We start from the raw sequence: 19,521 nt of genomic DNA on the forward strand, positions 1-19,521 counted from the left end.
TTAAAGATTTGAGTTTATGTTTCAGAGCCGTTTATTCTGATACTGCTACATCTAATGATGCTGACTGTGCAAATGACCCAACTGATAGTAAGTCTGTAATAGGGTGCAGAATTTTATTAGCTGGAAGAGCAAAAACTCAGTCTATTGTAGTGACCTCCACAGTAGAAGCTGAATACATTGCCATGTTTGTAAAGACGTGGAATGGTTAGAAGATTTTCCAAACAAGATGAAGTGTCCTTAATTTGTCAGACTGCCCCTGCAGGTAAATGCTGATAACACAGGTGTCATTGAGATTACCAAGAAAAAGTGTGTAATCCAAAGGAACCAAATATTTCATGGTGCACTATAATAAAGTCAAGCAGACTGTCCTAGTAGGATTTCTCAATCTTAAGTATGTGCCAACTGATGAAAATGTGGCAGACATTTTAACTAAAGGTCTCATTAGTATTGAAACTGAAAGATTCAGAGACATGATAGGATTAAAATGTGTATTGTTTCCTGTTAGAGTACTTGCAAGTTAACTTTAACTAATTTGTGTTTTTGTGTTTACTACTTGAATTTAGTAGTGTGAAACTATTAAGTTATTCTCTTATGATAATCCCCAAGGGGAAATATTATAATTCTGTCTAGTTAATGCAGTGGGAATCATTTGCATTCAGCACCATTTCCAGTGTACTTGGAAAATGAAGGGATTTCTAGCCTATATTTCTCTTTCTGTGTGTGCTCTTCGGGGCACCTGTGTAGTTCATGCCGAAACATGTCTCTGTAAATACTGTAATGTGTTGGTAGTGCCATTCTTTACAGTGTATGAGTGTGTTTATGAGGGATATGTTTCTTGACAGTGATGATGTGTATTTTGTAATTCAACCACCTATCCTCATCCATGTCTCAATAATGTCATACACTTTAAAACTACAACAAAACACAACCTTAAAAGTGATGGAAAATGACAGTACAAGAAGTGCAAAGCTCTCAGAGGCATCAAAAATTGGCCAGCCTGGAGAGTACATGTACATAAAACTTTAAGTGCCATGGGAATCTGGGATACTGTCAAAGGCCAGCATGTAATGAGAACATGAATACTGCATCATTCTGATCTTCAATTATTTTCTATGCAGAACTTTGATAACAGAATTTAAATTACAATCATCTTTATTTCCAGCTCTGTGATGATTACAAAACTGTTAATGACTTTACCAGTGAGGTATTTCCACTTTATGAGTGTGTGGGAATTGACACATCCTAACCAACAAATACTAAATCAAGATTGTTGATAGAAGAAAAATACCTAGACATCCTGGTGGATATAAAGGGGAGGCAGAAACCCTGTGTCCAAGGATAAATATCAGAATCAGGATAAATTGAGAGGGGTTGTCCTTATAAGGGAAATTTTTTCATCAGTAGCAAGCAAGCATGTAGATGAAATGCATAGTTTTTAAATTCTGGTGCTACTGAATGCATGTGTGGGCCTACTGGTAATCAAGTTATTTACAAACTACAGTCTGATTCAGAGAAAAGTCCCATTTTGTGTTGGTAATGATAGCTTCATTCCACCACAAGGGAAAGGTGATGGAGAAAGATGGAGTGAGAAATATTCATCAAATATTTTATGTGTGCCATAGATTCATTTCAGTTGGAGCTGTTCTTGACAAGGGAACAAAATTTAAATCTTATAAGACAATTTTCAGACCCTTCAAAGGAGGAAATGCTACAGTGGGAACTCATGAAGGAAAGTTTATAGAATGAAGTTACAGATTTAATTGAGTGAAAATGATTATTCAGGCAAATATGGCTACTATGGCAGGTATTAAAATCTGATGCAAAAGACTTGTACACCAAATCTGTCACCATGTGTAAAATTTCATGAAAGACTGATAAATTCAATATAAGGAAGAAGATAAAAGCTTAGGTGAGGATTGTGTTGTGGGAAAAATACATAAGTTGCCCCTTTGCAAAAGTGATTGAGAGTCAACAAAGAGAGGTCAAGTGATTTACAATGATGTGTGTGTCCACATGCAAGTTATTACAGTTAGTGGTTTGTGGTTCTTAAAACATAAGTGTGAAGTGGTCTAACACTGCAATATTTCATACAAGCAGTGATAAGAAAATTGAGCATTGAATTGTAAGATCTATAAGATTGAATTAAAGTATTCAGAACTGATAATGGACTAGCATTCATGTAACATGAGGTATATAAAATAATGCAGACTCAAGAGATAATACATCAAAAATCAGTAGCCTACAACCCCAACAGAATGGTTCAGCTGAATGTGAGAACGGAACTTTGGTAGAGACTGCAAGAAAAATGCAACAAACAAGCAACTTATATTTTGTACTGACAGGCACAAGCAGTAATTATGGAAAATCACATAACGAATTATGGACTGGATTGAACTGTGATGTGGCCAAACTCATGATATTTGGAGATCATTTAGACACACACACCCACACACCACACACACACACACACACACACACACACACACACACACACACACACACACACACACACACACACAAGAGATAGCAGAAATCTGATTCCAAAGCTGACACACACACACACACACACACACACACACACACACACACACACACAGGGATAGCAGAAATCTGATTCCAAAGCTGAAAAAGGTTTTCTGGTTGGATATAATACAGAAGTAAATGGATATTGTGTTTGCTTTCCTCATAAAAATCAAGTTAAAATATAATGTGATATTGCTTTCATGGGCATATTATACACTGATTGTCAGTCTGAGTAAGAAATGAAGCATTTCCATCTGAGTCCACTGAGAATGAATAGCCAACTCAAGTAGAAAGGTTGAAACAGGCAGAAGAAGAGAAAATTGAATAACCTGAAGAAGAACCAAATTCTTAAACCAAATGTATTAAAGAGAATGCTAATGAGGATCACACAGAATCCATAAATCAAATAGGAAGAAGCCTAAGACACAGTGCAAAAATCAAAATGCCTGTTACATTTGCCAGCCTTAATGTAAATTCTACATATGTGACTTATTGTCATGAACCTGTCTCATAACTAGGTGCAATCGACTGTGACAACTCTGGGAACATGCTGAGCAAGAAGAAATGTGTGCACCTAATCTTCATGAAACTTGGATGATGACTGAACCCAGAGAAAACCAAGAAATATTTGACAATAGGTGGATATTTGAAGCGAAGAGGAAAACAGATGGTGTGCATAGATTTAAAGCTTGACTTGTTGTTAGAGAATTTTAACAGAAGCATGGCATGGACTACTTTGAAACCTTCAGTCTGGCACAAAGATTTGCCTCCATAAGAATAGTTCGATCTATCGCAACATCCAAAGCCACAGATAGGAGGCAGTTTGATGTTAAAATCATACAGTGAAATTGATACTGTGATTTATATGTGACAACCAGAGGGTTTTATGGATAGCACCAAAAGGGTACCCAAGCTGAAGTAGAGTATATATGGACTCAATCAAAAATCTGGACTGTGACCATCATGCTAAATGAATTCAGCCCAATGGCAACAGATGCTGATCCTGCATTTTTGCGAATGACAAGGGTGGCCATCCTAGTTGTTCACATCTCTGACAGTCTGGTTGTATTTGAGTCTAGAGAAGTCATCAATCCGTTGCTGAATTATCTTGAGGAGGAGTCCAATGTAAGTATGAGCAGTGCTAGTCATTATCTCCATTTGCAAATAGAGTAATTCCATTATGGCTCTGGCTTCATAAACTAAGAGGTACATGTCAGAACTGAGCTGAAATGGTACAGCATGCTGTGGCAATACTTGTTGATCATGATAAGTGGATTCCGAGCTGGGACTCAGTTCAAAGATTATCAACACTCCATACTGTCAAGGCATTGGAAGCTTGCTCTGTCTGTCAGTGGCAATGAGACCTGAGATCAGTTTTGCAATGCACAATGCTAGTCAGCATCTTGAAATAAGTCAGCACCTTGAAATCTCAGAAAAGACACACTGGACTACTGTGAAGAGGATCTTAAAGTACCTAAAGGGAATAATCTATCATGTTTTATGTTATACGAGGAGTAGAGATAATCATTTGTCTGTATTTAGTGGCTTGCAGGAGATTTTCTTATTTGAAAATCAACTTGGTGAAGCAACTATAGATTGGAACTCTCAGGACTTGTGACCTTGTTCAACAACAGAAGCAGAATGCCTAGCTTTCTGCCAGACTGTAAAAGAAATCATGTGAATCCAGGCAATTTTGCAAAATATTGTGAGGCTAAAAGAAATAATTACCCCGTTGTGGATGGACTATCAAAATGCCATCCAGATAATCAAGAATCCTGAGCATTCTATGCAAAGAAAACACACAGATGTGTAGTATCACTTTATATGAGAAAAATTTAACTTGGGCATCTTGAGTCTGGAACGTGTCAGCTGTGCACAGAGCAAGCAGATAGTCTCACCAAGTCACTTGCTAGGAGTAACTTTGATAAACTGAAACAATTGGTTTTTGTTGTTGACACTGATCTTAATGGAAAAAGACAGTGAAAATGTTAAACATTTTTTAACTGATGTGTAACTGTTGTGATACCAGTAATCAGTTCAGACTGTTTTGTTTGTTATTATACAGTGCTATTCTTCCATATTTGTATTTGACACATTTTTCAGTTGCCTATACTCTACTGCCATTAGAGATCTCTGCAGTAAACTCAGTGAGAGACCAGCTTCTTCTTGAAGAGAGAGAGAGAGAGAGAGAGAGAGAGAGAGAGAGAGAGAGAGAGAGAGAGAGGTGAATACAAATTTGTCATTATTCAACAGTGAGAATTGGTGCTGTTTTTTTTTTTTTGTGACTTCTTCATCACAAACAATTTTTCAAAATTAACAGCCAACAGAAGAAAACTTAAAATTCTCTGAAATACATTTAAGATTTCTTTTACTGAAAACAGAAATACTGACTGAAGCATAAGGTATGCTATTAATGGTATTTAATTATGTTTTGTCTTACCTTTTCCTTTAAAATCAGGGAGTCAGAGGAAACAGAAAAGTGTTTTCTAAATGTAATAAACAGTACTAAGTAACTGATAAGGAAATAAACAGTGGTGGACTTCTGGATGAACAGAAAATGTGTAAGCCTATAGCTGTGCATCTGTGACTTACAATGAAGGAACTTATGTCATGAAGATTGCAGCTTGTACTTTATAGAGAAGTAAGCAAAGACTATTGTTATACTGCAATAATAATAATAATAACAATAATAATAATAAAAATAATATTTTTATAGCTGGGACCTCAGATTACAAAATTATGTAATAACATTGCAATAACAAAACTGTAATTGAATCAGAGGTCTAAAACTAATATAGAGTTTTGAATGGCTTATATTTATAAAACATTTGAAAGGATTGTGTATTTATAAAATAAGGGAACTGTCTACAATTCTGAGTAGGTCTTAATGAGTGAGTTATGTGACAGGAGCAACAAGAATGATAGTAATAGAATATATGCTAATGGAAAAAGGAAGAATGGAAAGTAGCTGCATTTTAGGTACTTTTTGAATGTGCCAAAACTTAACATTTATTTCTAGGCATGTTATCTAGTGACATTAGACTGTGAAATTTCAGATTGGAGATACTGTCTCACATGATATTTTTACTAGAAGGCTGAAAAATGCATCACAGAGAAGAAATTCACTATCAAGAAAATGATGGTAGAAGGGAGACAACATGCTCAATAGCTCACACAAAGCTGTTGACTATGTCTATAGCAATTCATGTTCCATGTACAGCTATCAGAAAACACTAGGTATACAATGGTTGTGAGATAGTATACAAAGGTTAATCACATAGTGTAGTGCTAAAGGCTGTCGTCATGGTAGGGATGCAGCTGCCACATAAATAATTTGTTCTTGTAACAGTCATGACAGTCTAATCTGGTGAAACCAAAGTCATATGTCAGAACACATTGTTAGGCTGTATTTCTACACACAGAGCCATTGGTACATGTTAAGTCTATTATCTTATGAAGCACCTTCCATATGGGAGTATGATTTTACTACTCTGTTTCTTTGAATAAATGAAATTCATTCAGAATCAAAATGCCAGTACTTAATTCAGCCAAGAAAAGTTTGAATTTTTCCAAATGTAGAGCAAGAAAAAAGAACTTAAATTACTTCCCAACTCTTTCAATCCCACTAGTCTCCCTCATTGTCTCCAGTATATTTATTTCATAATGAATATAGAAGTGATCCAAAATGTGTTCTGTCTGCATTTTTGAATGAGGCATCTCCTATTTTATTCTTTCACAAAACGAAATTTTGTAACTACACCATCACATCCAATTTCTTTGATTAGATTATTATTTAATATGTACTTGTGTTCTGATACTACTTGTGATGTATGTGATGCACACACTTTTAAACCCACTGTCCAGCTCATAAAAAAATCTGTTATGCCTTTTTCCATTTTGCCTGGCAGTAACCATATTCGTAACTTCATAATGATGTTTCTTATATTAGATGAAATATTAATTACTGGTATGTCAAACAAATTTGTCTTCTAGAGGCTCAATCAGAAATGTTCATAACTATTTTAAGAGATAGCTGTATCCAATAGACAACTCATACTTGATACTTTCATGATGATTCTGTATCTTAAAGAAACCCTCTACTGTATAAGCTGTCAATCAACTACCGGTAGCTCTTTCTTTGTATTAGTCTATTGTACAATCTGCTTATTAATCCTTCTTATTCTGTAATTAAAAAAAGGATGAACCAAGTGACTGTTGGTAATGATCTTATTATTTAAGTGTGTGCTTTTCAGATCAGATAAAATAATTGTAGGGAGAGAATTTCATACTTTCAGAAGTTTGGTTGTAGTGCATTTTCAGCTATAGCACCATTAATGTACCTATAGTATATCTTTCTGCTTCTTTTCCATGGGTGTATCCCATGTGTCACAGGGTTGGTATGTTACTCTGGATTTGGCAATGCTAGTGGTGGAGGGTGGCTGGATGCTCTTCCTGCAGCCAGCCATTGCCACACCCCCCTCTCCCCCTTTCCCTGGGAAAGGATATCTGTACCCCCTTCGTATGTGTCTAATGGTCTCGTGCGATTGCCTGTGAGAATGCGAGAACATTTTTGAAATGTTCACATATGGTGTAACTGAAGCAGGGTGTGGGTACCAGCCCAATATTACCTGATCAGCTCTGAGAAATTGACTAAAAAAATATACAGGTTGACTTCGCACACTGGCCCTTGTTGTTGATCCAATGGGTGTATTTGATACAGGATCAGTGTGTCATTCTGAATCCCAGCAGTGGTGTGCTAATGTACGCATCTATCTGAGTGGATCTTTAATGTACCTGTCTCTAGTAGTCCAGTTAATGAAGGATAATTAAGCAAAAAACTCATGTAATCAGAAATGTTTGTACTGGGGTAATGGGGAGTGTAATGAACAACATACTAAAAATCCTGGCAGGAGGTGTGTGAGAGTGGGGGTAGGTGGCATTTGTAAATCACTTTCTATGAAACTTCCTGGCTGATTAAAGCTGTGTGCAAGACTGAGGCTCGAACTTGAGACCTTTGTGGAAGTGAAGCTGAGACGACAGGTCATGAGTTTATCTGGGGTAACTTAGTTGGTAGAGCACTTGCACATGAAAGGTTGAGGTCTTGAGTTTGAGTCCCAGTCCAGCACACAGTTTTAATATGTCAGGCCTGCAAACAGAAGAGCAAGCAGGTCATTCCTCAGTCTCTCTACCCTACTACAGGGTGTTTCACAACATATTACAAAGCCTTGCGCAGCTTGTCTTATGAATCACTTGTGACATAGTGTGCAGACATGTCCAGGGATATTTACTTTCCAAAGTCTGTTAACACTAAGTGAAACACAGATATTAAATACTAATAATAATAATGTATGAGATGCACAAGAAAACACTCTATGTAAATCTCTGCACACTGTTCTACACTGCTAGAGGGGAAATTGATTCTTAGTCATCCTTTATGGCAGATGCAATGTTCTCCTGGAAAAGGCAGCTTCCCCCACCAAGAGCACTACTCAACTGTCAGTTTACAGGCAAACTATATCTTCCCAGTATTTCCTGTTCAGTTCTCTTGTGTCAGTTGACACTTCAAAGGGCTCATGTCTATATAGAGGAGTAGTTTTCAGTTTATTAAGAGGATATTTATTTGCAGTTGTTAAGTGAGGTATAATGTAAAAAAAAGCTCCTCAGCTGGAGGAATCAACCATCTACCATACTGGATTGCCTGTTTCAAGTGTAGGTTATTGGCAGAATATATTTAACAATGTTGATTTCATTGGCTTCTCTACCAATGGCTGGAACACTTTTTGCAGGATGAGCAGTAACAAACCAACCACCCCAGCCTCGGCTTTCTCAACATATTATGAGACCCACACACTAAAATTGGCTCCCTCTGTAACAAAAGTAGATCACCTAGGTGTACTTTAAGATACTTCATCACAAGCCGAGCAATGTGTTACAGCTGATTGCTTTTCTACATTTGAACGTCAGATGTATTGACACCCAACTTGCAAGATGTAAAGTGGAGGTGTGGTAAGTGGCTTCACTAAGTGCAGCCATGCTACAAGTGCCCACAATTCCTGAATTGAAAAGTCTTATGCAGTCTACCAGAAACAATTAATGGTGAGAGAAGTGCAGTAGCTTTCTGGTCATTCATTAATCCACCACTCAGTAACTACAGAAGAGTTAAATGGCTTTACAATATGCTGTCAATCACAGACAGCAACAATGTGTCACACTTAATTCTAATCACTTCCAACCAGCACTGCGTAGGTCACTGACAGCATCACACTTACAAATTAAGTACTGCTCCAACACTGTTTACAGAAGTATATTTTACATAGAATATTGCTTAATAACAGCAAATAAACACTTAATTAATAAACTGAAAATAACTCCACTCTACATAAACATAAGCTCAGTGAAGTTATTTTGTCCACTTACATAAGGTAACTGGACGGGAAATGGTGTGGAGTCTGTCTGTAAACTGAAAAGAAAGCAAAGCTCATTGTGTGTGTGTGTGTGGGGGGGGGGGGGGGGGGGGGGGGGGGGGAGGGGGGGTCACATTTTCCAGAAGAATTCTACAGCTACTGTACAGTATCACTTAGGATCAATTTCCATTCTAGAAGTGTAAAACAGTCTGCAGTGATTTATATGGACTCTATTTATATGTTTTTCTTGCCATATTATAATGGCATTTAGCATCTCATATCTGTATTCAATGTAGTGTTAACACACTTTGTGGAAAATAAACACTCCCCCCCCCCCCCCCCCCCCCGCCCCCCTCCTCACATTGTGGAAGTGTTTGCACATTACGTTGTGTTGCAAGAGATTGAGGCAAGCTGTAGAAGGGTTGCTATAACTTTATGAAACACTTGTACCATGTAGTCCCTTTTTGTTCTGTAGTGGCATAGAGAGAGTGGGGGAATTGCTTGACTACTCTACATTTTGTAGACCTGCAAAGGAGGGGAGTGTATGGGAGCCTGCCTTCACTCATGCATATACTCTCCACCCCCCGCCCCCCCCCCCCCCTGCCCCTTGAGCACAATTTATCTCTTAATATGGCTCTACAGCACTTAGATGGGACACACACATTTCATATTGTTCTGAACCCATTTCATTTAACAGCAAACATCAATTTTGAACCGTTCAACCACTATCTATGCTAATATTAAAAATGTTAATCTGAGTGTTTATACCCAGTATCCCACTTATTCCTAGCAGTTCATAATTTTGCATGTACAATTCCCAATGAGATTATGTTATGCCATGACCATAAAAAAGCAAAAGGCCAGACGACACTTGTCGTGGGTGCGGACCTACTATCAGTTGCTTTTGACATGGCGAACTCTGTGTGGCACTCTCCTGTGTTTGTGAGGCAAACAAGCTCTCTATTCATGTTACCAGTCATACTACTTCAAACGTTGCATACAAAGCTTCATAAGTAAAAAATAAATTGATTGCTTATGAAGTCTTAGGAAAAGCTATAAATAAATACTCGGGCAATACTGGGTTTCTCTGCTCGTTTTTATATCTGCAGTTTTTCCCTCTCCTGTTGACCAGAAGATATTGTTCCCAGAGAAAAAACGAGTAGGACGTTTTCTGTAGGAAATGTAACACAGTTTGATTTTTTGCTGGGAAACATTTTCGCTAGAAGCCACAGTTTTCGCGATATTCGAGAAAAACTTAAAAACGTAATATGCCTTCCTATCCCGATGGTTATCTCCACTGGTTGTTAATGACACTCCCCTCTGTCACTGTACAAAAGTTTACGATTACAGAAATTGTTTTGCCGCAGCTGAGCTTATTTTGGTCTTCGTTGACTGTGCCTGGCATGTGGCCATCGTTTGGTGCTTACAATCAGCTACTCATTTACGTTAGGTCTGTTTGTGACTAGTTGTTGCAGCCAACAAGCTGCATAGCGCAGTTATTGTGTGATACGCCTATTCACCACCTGCCTATCCACACATCGGTTTTCGCCATGATTTAATAAGTGTGACTGTCTAATAACTTCTGGTTATGTTCTTTATGTCCATAGATACAGGAAGTTCGTTATAGCAGTCATATTTTAAAAGAATTTTACAAAAATTTGTTTACCTTTTCAGGCTTTCAGTTTTATATTTGACGATTGCGATTCCGCTCAATTCGATGTTTACAGTTCGACTAACGAGGTTTACGCTGTTTGAGCCAAGTTCTTTTTGTAAGTTATTGAAGTTAATAGTTACTTAGCAAGGATTGCTATGATTCTGGTCAAGTTTAATGTAATATATACGTTATTGTTAATTTACAGAAATTCTGAAGATGCACCACCAGCACAAAACGCTTCAATTTTAAAATGCGCACATCAAAAGAAGTTTTGCATCACCTCGGTTCCGAGAGGTCCGGAACCTGTACAGAAAATTGGAATACAGATCAACATAAACATCATTTCCGCCCTTTTTGTTGCTCATGAAAACCACACATTGCGTGTTGTACCACCATAGAGCGAGACCTTTCAGAGGTGGTGGTCCAGATTGCTGTACACAGCGGTACCTCTAACACCCAGTAGCACGTCCCTTTCCATTGATGCACGCCTGTTTTCGTCGTGGCATACTATACACAAGTTCGTCAAGACACTGTTAGTCCAGATTGTCCCACTCCTCAACGGCGATTCGGCGTAGATCCCCCAGAGTGGGTGGTGGGTCACGTCGTCCATAAACAGCCCTTTTCAATCTATCCCAGGCATGTTCCATAGGGTTCATGTCTGGAGAACATGTTGGCCACTCTAGTCGAGTGATGTCGTTATCCTGAAGGAAGTCATTCACAAGATGTGCACGATGGGGGCGCGAATTGTCGTTGGCGTCCATGAAGACGAATGTTTTGCCAATATGCTACCGATATGGTTGCACTATCGGTCGGACGATGGCATTCACGTATCGCACAGCCGTTACGCCGCTTTCCATGACCACCAGCGGCGTACGTCAGTCCCACATAATGCCACCCCAAAACAGAAGGGAACCTCCACCTTGGTGCACTCGCTTGGCAGTGTGTCTAAGGCGTTCAGCCAGACCGGGTTGCCTCCAAACACGTCCTTGACGATTGTCTGGTTGAAGGCATAAACGACACTCACTGGTGAAGAGAACGTGATGGCAGTTTTGAGCGGTCCATTCGGCATGTTGTTGGGCCCATCTGCACCGCGCTCCATGGTGTCGTAGTTGTCGCCGTGAACTTTGGGAGTGAAGTTGCGCATCATGCAGCCTATTGTGCACAGTTTGAGTCGTAACACGGCGTCCTGTGGCTGCACGAAAAGCATTATTCAACATGGTGGCGTTGCTGTCAGGGTTCCTCCGAGCCATAATCCGTAGGTAGCGGTCATCCACTGCAGTAGTAGCCCCTGGGCGGCCTGAGCGAGGCATGTCATCGACAGTTTCTGTCTGTCTGCATCTCCTCCATGTCCGAGCACCATCGCCTTGGTTCACTCTGAGACTCCTGGTCACTTCCCTTGTTGAGAGCGCTTCATGGCACAAAGTAACAATGCGGACGCGATGGAACCGCGGTATTGACCGTCAAGGCATGGTTGAACTTCAAACAACTCGAGCCGTGTACCTCCTTCCTGGTGGAATGACTGGAACTGATCGGCTGTCGGACCCCTTCCGTCTATTAGGCGCTGCTCATCCATGGTTGTTTACATCTTTGGGTGGGTTTAGTGACATCTCTGAACAGTCAAAGGGACTGTGTCTGTGATACAATATCCACTTCGGGAGTTCTGGGAACCGGGGTCACGCAAAATTTTTTTTGATGTTTGTATATACCTGCAAAAGAGACTGCCTTTTTATTTGAAAATTGGATTACTGTTGTTGAACCGAGCCGGAAATGGAGTTGAGAAACATATTCAGAGGACAGAAGTTTTGGTTGAGATGCAGGAAGTCTTAATAGCTAGGCCTACGGTACTTGAATTACAAAACAGCACGCTAAGTTACATTATGGTTTAGACTGGTCTTGTTTGTATGGAACAAGATAAGGTGAGACATGTAGAATGGAGTAGTGTATAATCCGATTAGTTGAGTGGATGTCAACAACGAGAATCTATCTCTATTAGGACTCTGTTGAGGTCAGCCATGCGGTAGTTTCGTATGAGCTACTCAGCCGGTGGGGTAATCTGAAATCTGTAATTTTATATTATCATTTAATAACTGCTAGGTGGTATTACTTAAAATAGCATCTAATATACAGTCTCAGACAGCTAGCGGACAATAAGCAAAGCCAATCAGATATAGCACGAACACGAGTCGCAAATTAGGTTCACAACATTTTTTGGCAACAGAGATGCAGCTACATAGAAACGCCAGGCACTGGACTATTTCGTATACACGGATACAATGTGCCGCAGGGAGAGGAGACACGACAGCATTTCCGAGTTGGAGCGGGACCACCACACTCACATGCGACATGTGCGTGCTTATAGGAGTGAATTACTCACATCATAGAGGCTGAATGTTACCCGTTTTCCAGAAGGCTGTGTCCCATCGTCCTCATCCTGGCACATCGCCGTCACCCACTGCAGGGCCTCCGGAGTGGCAGACCGGATGCAGTCCACTCGCCCCAGCCGGAACCGCCTCGTAGACGCACTCTCGTAAGTTGCCACGAGCCGACGGTTGAGCCTGCACAGCCAGAATACAAGCACTACCAAGCTGCTTCCCTGTCAGTGAACACCGATTTTGATGTACGATGTGGTATCCAGAACTCCCGAAATGTATTAATTAGAACTGCTACGTCTTCAGGAAGTGCAAAATGGCTAAGCAGAGTTGGCTAGAGGACAAATGTAAGGATGTAGAAGCATGTATCACTAGGGGTAAGATAGATACTGCCTACAGGAAAAATAAAGAGACCTTTGGAGAAAAAAAGGACCACTTGCATGAATATCAAGAGCTCAGATGGAAACCCAGTTCTAAGCAAAGAAGGGACAGCAGAAAAGTGGAAGGAGTATATAGAGGGTCTATACAAGGGCGATGTTCTTGAGGACAATATTATGGAAATGCAAGAGGAGGTAGAAGAAGATGAAATGAGAGATATGATACTGCGTGAAGAGTTTGACAGAGCACTGAAAAACCTGAGTCGAAACAAAGCCCCGGGAGTAGACAACATTCCATTAGAACTACTGATTGCCTTGGGAGAGCCAGCCCTGACAAAATTGTACCATCTGGTGAGCAAGATGTTTGAGACAGGCTAAATACCCTCAGGCTTCAAGAAGAATATAATAATTCCAATCCCAAAGAAAGCAGGTGCTGAAAGATGCGAAAATTACCGAACTATCAGTTTAATATAATAAGTCACGGCTGCAAAATACTTTACAGACGAATGGAAAAACTGATAGAAGCCGACCTCGGAGAAGATCAGTTTGGATTCCGTAGAAATGTTGGAACACGTGAGGCAATACTGACCCTACGACTTATCTTAGAAGAAAGATTAAGGAAAGGCAAACCTACGTTTCTAGCATTTGTAGACTTAGAGAAAGCTTTTGACAATGTTGATTGGAATATTCTCTTTCAAATTCTGAAGGTGGCAGGGGTAAAATACAGGGAGCGAAAGGCTATTTGCAATTTGTACAGAAACCAGATGGCAGTTATAAGAGCCGAGGGGAATGAAAGGGAAGCAGTGGTTGGGAATGGAGTGAGACAGAGTTGTAGCCTCTCCCCGATGTTATTCAATCTGTATATTGAGCAAGCAGTAAAGGAAACATAAGAAAAGTTCGGAGTAGGTATTAAAATCCATGGAGAAGAAATAAAAACTTTGACGTTCGCCGATGACATTGTAATTCTGTCAGAGACAGCAAAGGACTTGGAAGAGCAGTTGAACGGAATGGACAGTGTCTTGAAAGGAGGGTATAAGATGAACATCAACAAAAGCAAAACGGGGATAATGGAATGTAGTCGAATTAAGTCGGGTGATGCTGAGGGAAGTAGTTTAGGAAATGAGACACTTAAAGTAGTAGATGAGTTTTGCTATTTGGGGAGCAAAATAACTGATGATGGTCGAAGTAGAGAGGGTATAAAATGTAGACTGGCAATGGCAAGGAAAGCGTTTCTGAAGAAGAGAAACTTGTTAACATCGAGTATAGTTTTAAGCGTCAGGAAATCATTTCTGAAAGTATTTGTATGGAGTGCAGCCATGTAAGGAAGTGAAACGTGGACGATAAATAGTTCAGACAAGAAGAGAATAGACGCTTTCTAAAAGTGGTGCTACAGAAGAATGTTGAAGATTATATGGGTAGATCACATAACTAATGAGAAGGTATTGAATAGAATTGGAGAGAAGAGGAGTTTTTGGCACAACTTAACTAGAAGAAGGGATCGGTTGGTAGGACATGTTCTGAGGCATCAAGGAATCACCAATTTAGTATTGGAGGGCAGCGTGGAGGGTAAAAATCGTAGAGGGAGACCAAGATATGAATACACTAAACAGATTCGGAAGGATGAAGGTTGCAGTAGGTACTGGGAGATGAAGAAGCTTGCACAGGATAGAGTAGCATGGAGAGCTGCATCAAACCAGTCTCAGGACTGAAGAACAACAATAACAACGCCTTACCTAGATCTCATTCTGTGCCATCACCATCAAAGTAGTCCACTTGGCAGCGACTACACTGATCTCAAAGCACCTGCAAGTTTCGAAATGCGCTTTGGAAATCTTCCTTTCTTAGGGTGTATAGTGCCCTCTGCGTTTCCGTTAGAATATCCTCCATTAAGGCTTCGTCTCTTCAACATGATTTGCATCTTGAGGAAGAGAAAAAAGGTCCCTTGGAGGTAGTGGATAGTGGGTGGGAAAAACAATCATCTTGCTTTATTAAAAAATTTCCTGAATAATGTAAGCTGTACCTGGTCGTGCATTTTCAAGATGGAGTACCCAGTCGTTCGTATGTCTGTGGACGTTTTCTCCTCTCACCCTCCCGCAACTATATTAGAAAACTGCAGTACACCTAGATCTGCATAAATACTCCGCATGTCACCGTACGGCGCGTGGCGTAGGATCCCCTGAACCAAAACTAGTCGCTTTGTTTCCTGTCCCACGGGTGAATAGAGGAAATGAAAACGGCTATGTACCTCCGTACGAGCCGTAATTTCTCTCATCTCATCTTCGTCTCCTTGCGCGAAACGTACGGTGACGGCAGTAGAATCTCTCTGCAGTCATCTTCAGTTGGTGGCTCTCTAAATTTTCTCAAATGTGTTCTGCTAAAATAACGTCGGCTTCCCTCCAGGGATACTCATTTGAGTTTCCTAAGAATCTCTGTAATATTTGTGTGTTGTTTCAACGTATCACTAAGAAATCTAGCAGCCTGGCTCTGAATTGCATCCACGTCTTTCTTTAATCCTATCTGGTGTGGATCCCAAATATTGGAGCAGTTCTCAAGAATGGGTTGCACTATTGTCTTACATGCCGTATCCTCTACAGATGAACCACACTTCCCTAAAATTCTCCTGATAATTCGAAGCCGAATATTCGCCTTCCCTATTACAATCCTCGCCTGCTCGTTCCATTTCTTATCTATTTGCAACGTTACGCCTAGAATCGTAATCAAGGCGACCGTGTCAAGCAGCACACTACTAATGCTGTATTCGAACATTACGGGTTTGTTTTTCCTGCTCATCTCCTTAGAACTCTCTATTGATCATCTGACCAGGAAACACGAACTCATAGTGAACAATCCAGGGTGTCCCTCCTAAGAGTCGTCAGGCTTGTTTTCTCTGTTACTGATATCTGCAATTTCGTTTTTGGGTTCTGTAGCTCGACTCACTTCAAACAAATACTGCTGATCTCGTCTTTAGCGAGACTTCCAGTGATGAAAGACATCGTCGGTTTTTTATCTGTTAAAAACAGTGGTCCAGAATTAGTCCAATGTGATAATCGTTTTATCGATATGTATTAAGGAGGCCAATAGAACACATAGAATAAACAGCGGTCCAGCAGCGACAGCACTGCCCTGGCACGTGCTGACTGCCGCTGCCATGCAGCAGCGCTACTCGGTGACTGCTGGAGTACAGGATTTATTCTTCGTGCTCTACTGAGCTTGCTCTTACTTTTCGGGAGAAGAAATATCACACTGGTCAAATCTGGGACCTCTCTATCGCATGGGAATATAAAATTCCGCTTTAAAAATAATTTTGTTCGTAATGGAAAACAAATCGTCAGTGAACGTCCATGAACGACGTGATGACTCGGTGACTCGAGCTACATATTGTAAAAACGAAACTGCAAATATGCTCCGAAAAAAACAAAGAAAATGCGGTTGACGACTCTTGAGGGGAACACCTTGTGTATATACACTCCTGGAAATGGAAAAAAGAACACATTGACACCGGTGTGTCAGACCCACCATACTTGCTCCGGACACTGCGAGAGGGCTGTACAAGCAATGATCACACGCACGGCACAGCGGACACACCAGGAACTGCGGTGTTGGCCGTCGAATGGCGCTAGCTGCGCAGCATTTGTGCACCGCCGCCGTCAGTGTCAGCCAGTTTGCCGTGGCATACGGAGCTCCATCGTAGTCTTTAGCACTGGTAGCATGCCGCGACAGCGTGGACGCGAACCGTATGTGCAGTTGACGGACTTTGAGCGAGGACGTATAGTGGGCATGCGGGAGGCCAGGTGGACGTACCGCCGAATTGCTCAACATGTGGGGCGTGAGGTCTCCACAGTACATCGATGTTGTCGCCAGTGGTCGGCGGAAGGTGCACGTGCCCGTCGACCTGGGACCGGACCGCAGCGACGCACGGATGCACGCCAAGACCGTAGGATCCTACGCAGTGCCGTAGGGGACCGCACCGCCACTTCCCAGCAAATTAGGGACACTGTTGCTCCTGGGGTATCGGCGAGGACCATTCGCAACCGTCTCCATGAAGCTGGGCTACGGTCCCGCACACCGTTAGGCCGTCTTCCGCTCACGCCCCAACATCGTGCAGCCCGCCTCCAGTGGTGTCGCGACAGGCGTGAATGGAGGGACGAATGGAGACGTGTCGTCTTCAGCGATGAGAGTCGCTTCTGCCTTGGTGCCAATGATGGTCGTATGCGTGTTTGGCGCCGTGCAGGTGAGCGCCACAATCAGGACTGCATACGACCGAGGCACACAGGCCCAACACCCGGCATCATGGTGTGGGGAGCGATCTCCTACACTGGCCGTACACCACTGGTGATCGTCGAGGGGACACTGAATAGTGCACGGTACATCCAAACCGTCATCGAATCCATCGTTCTACCATTCCTAGACCGGCAAGGGAACTTGCTGTTCCAACAGGACAATGCACGTCCGCATGTATCCCGTGCCACCCAACGTGCTCTAGAAGGTGTAAGTCAACTACCCTGGCCAGCAAGATCTCCGGATCTGTCCCCCATTGAGCATGTTTGGGACTGGATGAAGCGTCGTCTCACGCGGTCTGCACGTCCAGCACGAACGCTGGTCCAACTGAGGCGCCAGGTGGAAATGGCATGGCAAGCCGTTCCACAGGACTACATCCAGCATCTCTACGATCGTCTCCATGGGAGAATAGCAGCCTGCATTGCTGCGAAAGGTGGATATACACTGTACTAGTGCCGACATTGTGCATGCTCTGTTGCCTGTGTCTATGTGCCTGTGGTTCTGTCAGTGTGATCATGTGATGTATCTGACCCCAGGAATGTGTCAATAAAGTTTCCCCTTCCTGGGACAATGAATTCACGGTGTTCTTATTTCAATTTTCACGAGTGTATATTGACGATTCCTACTTCGTTCAGGGGCATGTCCATTAATGTAACTTTGGTCACCAACGGTGATCTAGGAAGAAATTTGGAATCGTCTTGCAGCATTTGTTTAAATTTGTTTACACTTCCACAAGATGTTGCTACTGTCCGTCCTGAAGTAGTTGTTGCACAAACTTCGCCGTAATTCTTACGTCCTCAACCTTCTATTTAGTATCCTTGAATCTTGCCGACTGGCAGATCGGACGTAGGAGAGCGACGCAAATAATGTGAAACGGGGCGCAGTAGAAGTTCACATGTGGTCTGCTGAGATAGTCCCTGTCAGAGATAAAACTTAACTAAAGAACTGTCGTTTGTCAACGTTAAAACTTCTGTTGATTTTGTGGAGCTACTGTCCTAGGCCTCACTAAATTTCGTGCCTTCTTATTTTCTTTTAAAATTGTCCGCTTGTTTATAATTTCCATGGCTTGTCTATGTTGTGATGGATGATAGTTCATCACTGCACGTTAAATCCTGGTTTCGGAATAAATGGTTCAAATGGCTCTGAGCACTATGGGACTTCACATCTGAGGTCATCAGTCCCCTACTTAAACCTAACTAACCTAAGGATATCACACACATCCATGCATGAGGCAGGATTCGAACCTGCGACCGTAGCGGTTGCCCGGTTCCAGACTGAAGCGCCTAGAAGCGCTCGGCCACAGCGGCGAGACTGATATATTTTCATTGCTGATCTACAAATATCTTTTATGTTTTTATAAAATCTTATCAATCTGATCAGTTACTTTTTTAATAAAAGGGAGAAAACTGATTTATCCTCTCCCTTCAGCCTACTGTTATTTGTTCGTATAATGACATTTTCTTCTTTTTCTTAAACCTGCTTGAGATGTTCTATTTCGGTGGGTATATGTTGTGGGACGCTAAGTCTTTTATATACAATGATTAACAATTATGCAGTGCTACATTGGGAAGCCATCGAAATATTTAAACAAGGAGGCAATTTTAAAAGGAAAGCAGCCGTGAAACTTAGTGATACAGGACTACAGAATCAATAAGTACGTTGCATCTTCGACAGATGACGTTCTATAGTTAATTTTTATCCCTCAAAAGGATTAACTCTGCCAATCACATTTAGCTTCTATCACGCACCGTTTTCACAGTATTTATGGCGCTCTCAGACGTCCGACCCGTCAGTCGACAAGACTCAGTGGAATCAGTAACACCTATGAAGATGTCCAGAGCAGCTCTGGAGGAAACGTCTGGGACAAAAAAGCTTAGTGGGCAACGATCATGCAACCTGGACGATTCACCAGTAAC

At 41.5% G+C, this 19,521-nt stretch overlaps 1 protein-coding gene across 1 annotated transcript in view; it reads right to left on the bottom strand.

The window, feature by feature from the left end:
- Positions 1 to 19,521, bottom strand: part of LOC126477176 (choline O-acetyltransferase) — a 121,186-nt gene that overhangs the window by 17,484 nt on the left and 84,181 nt on the right. Inside the window, exon 7 of the mRNA XM_050103598.1 lies at positions 12,956 to 13,136. Coding sequence (XP_049959555.1) covers positions 12,956 to 13,136 — 181 coding nt within the window. The remainder of the gene's footprint in view (positions 1 to 12,955; positions 13,137 to 19,521) is intronic.

The sequence above is a fragment of the Schistocerca serialis genome, chromosome 1 (genome assembly GCF_023864345.2).
Source record: "Schistocerca serialis cubense isolate TAMUIC-IGC-003099 chromosome 1, iqSchSeri2.2, whole genome shotgun sequence".
Taxonomy (NCBI): Eukaryota; Metazoa; Arthropoda; class Insecta; order Orthoptera; family Acrididae; genus Schistocerca; species Schistocerca serialis.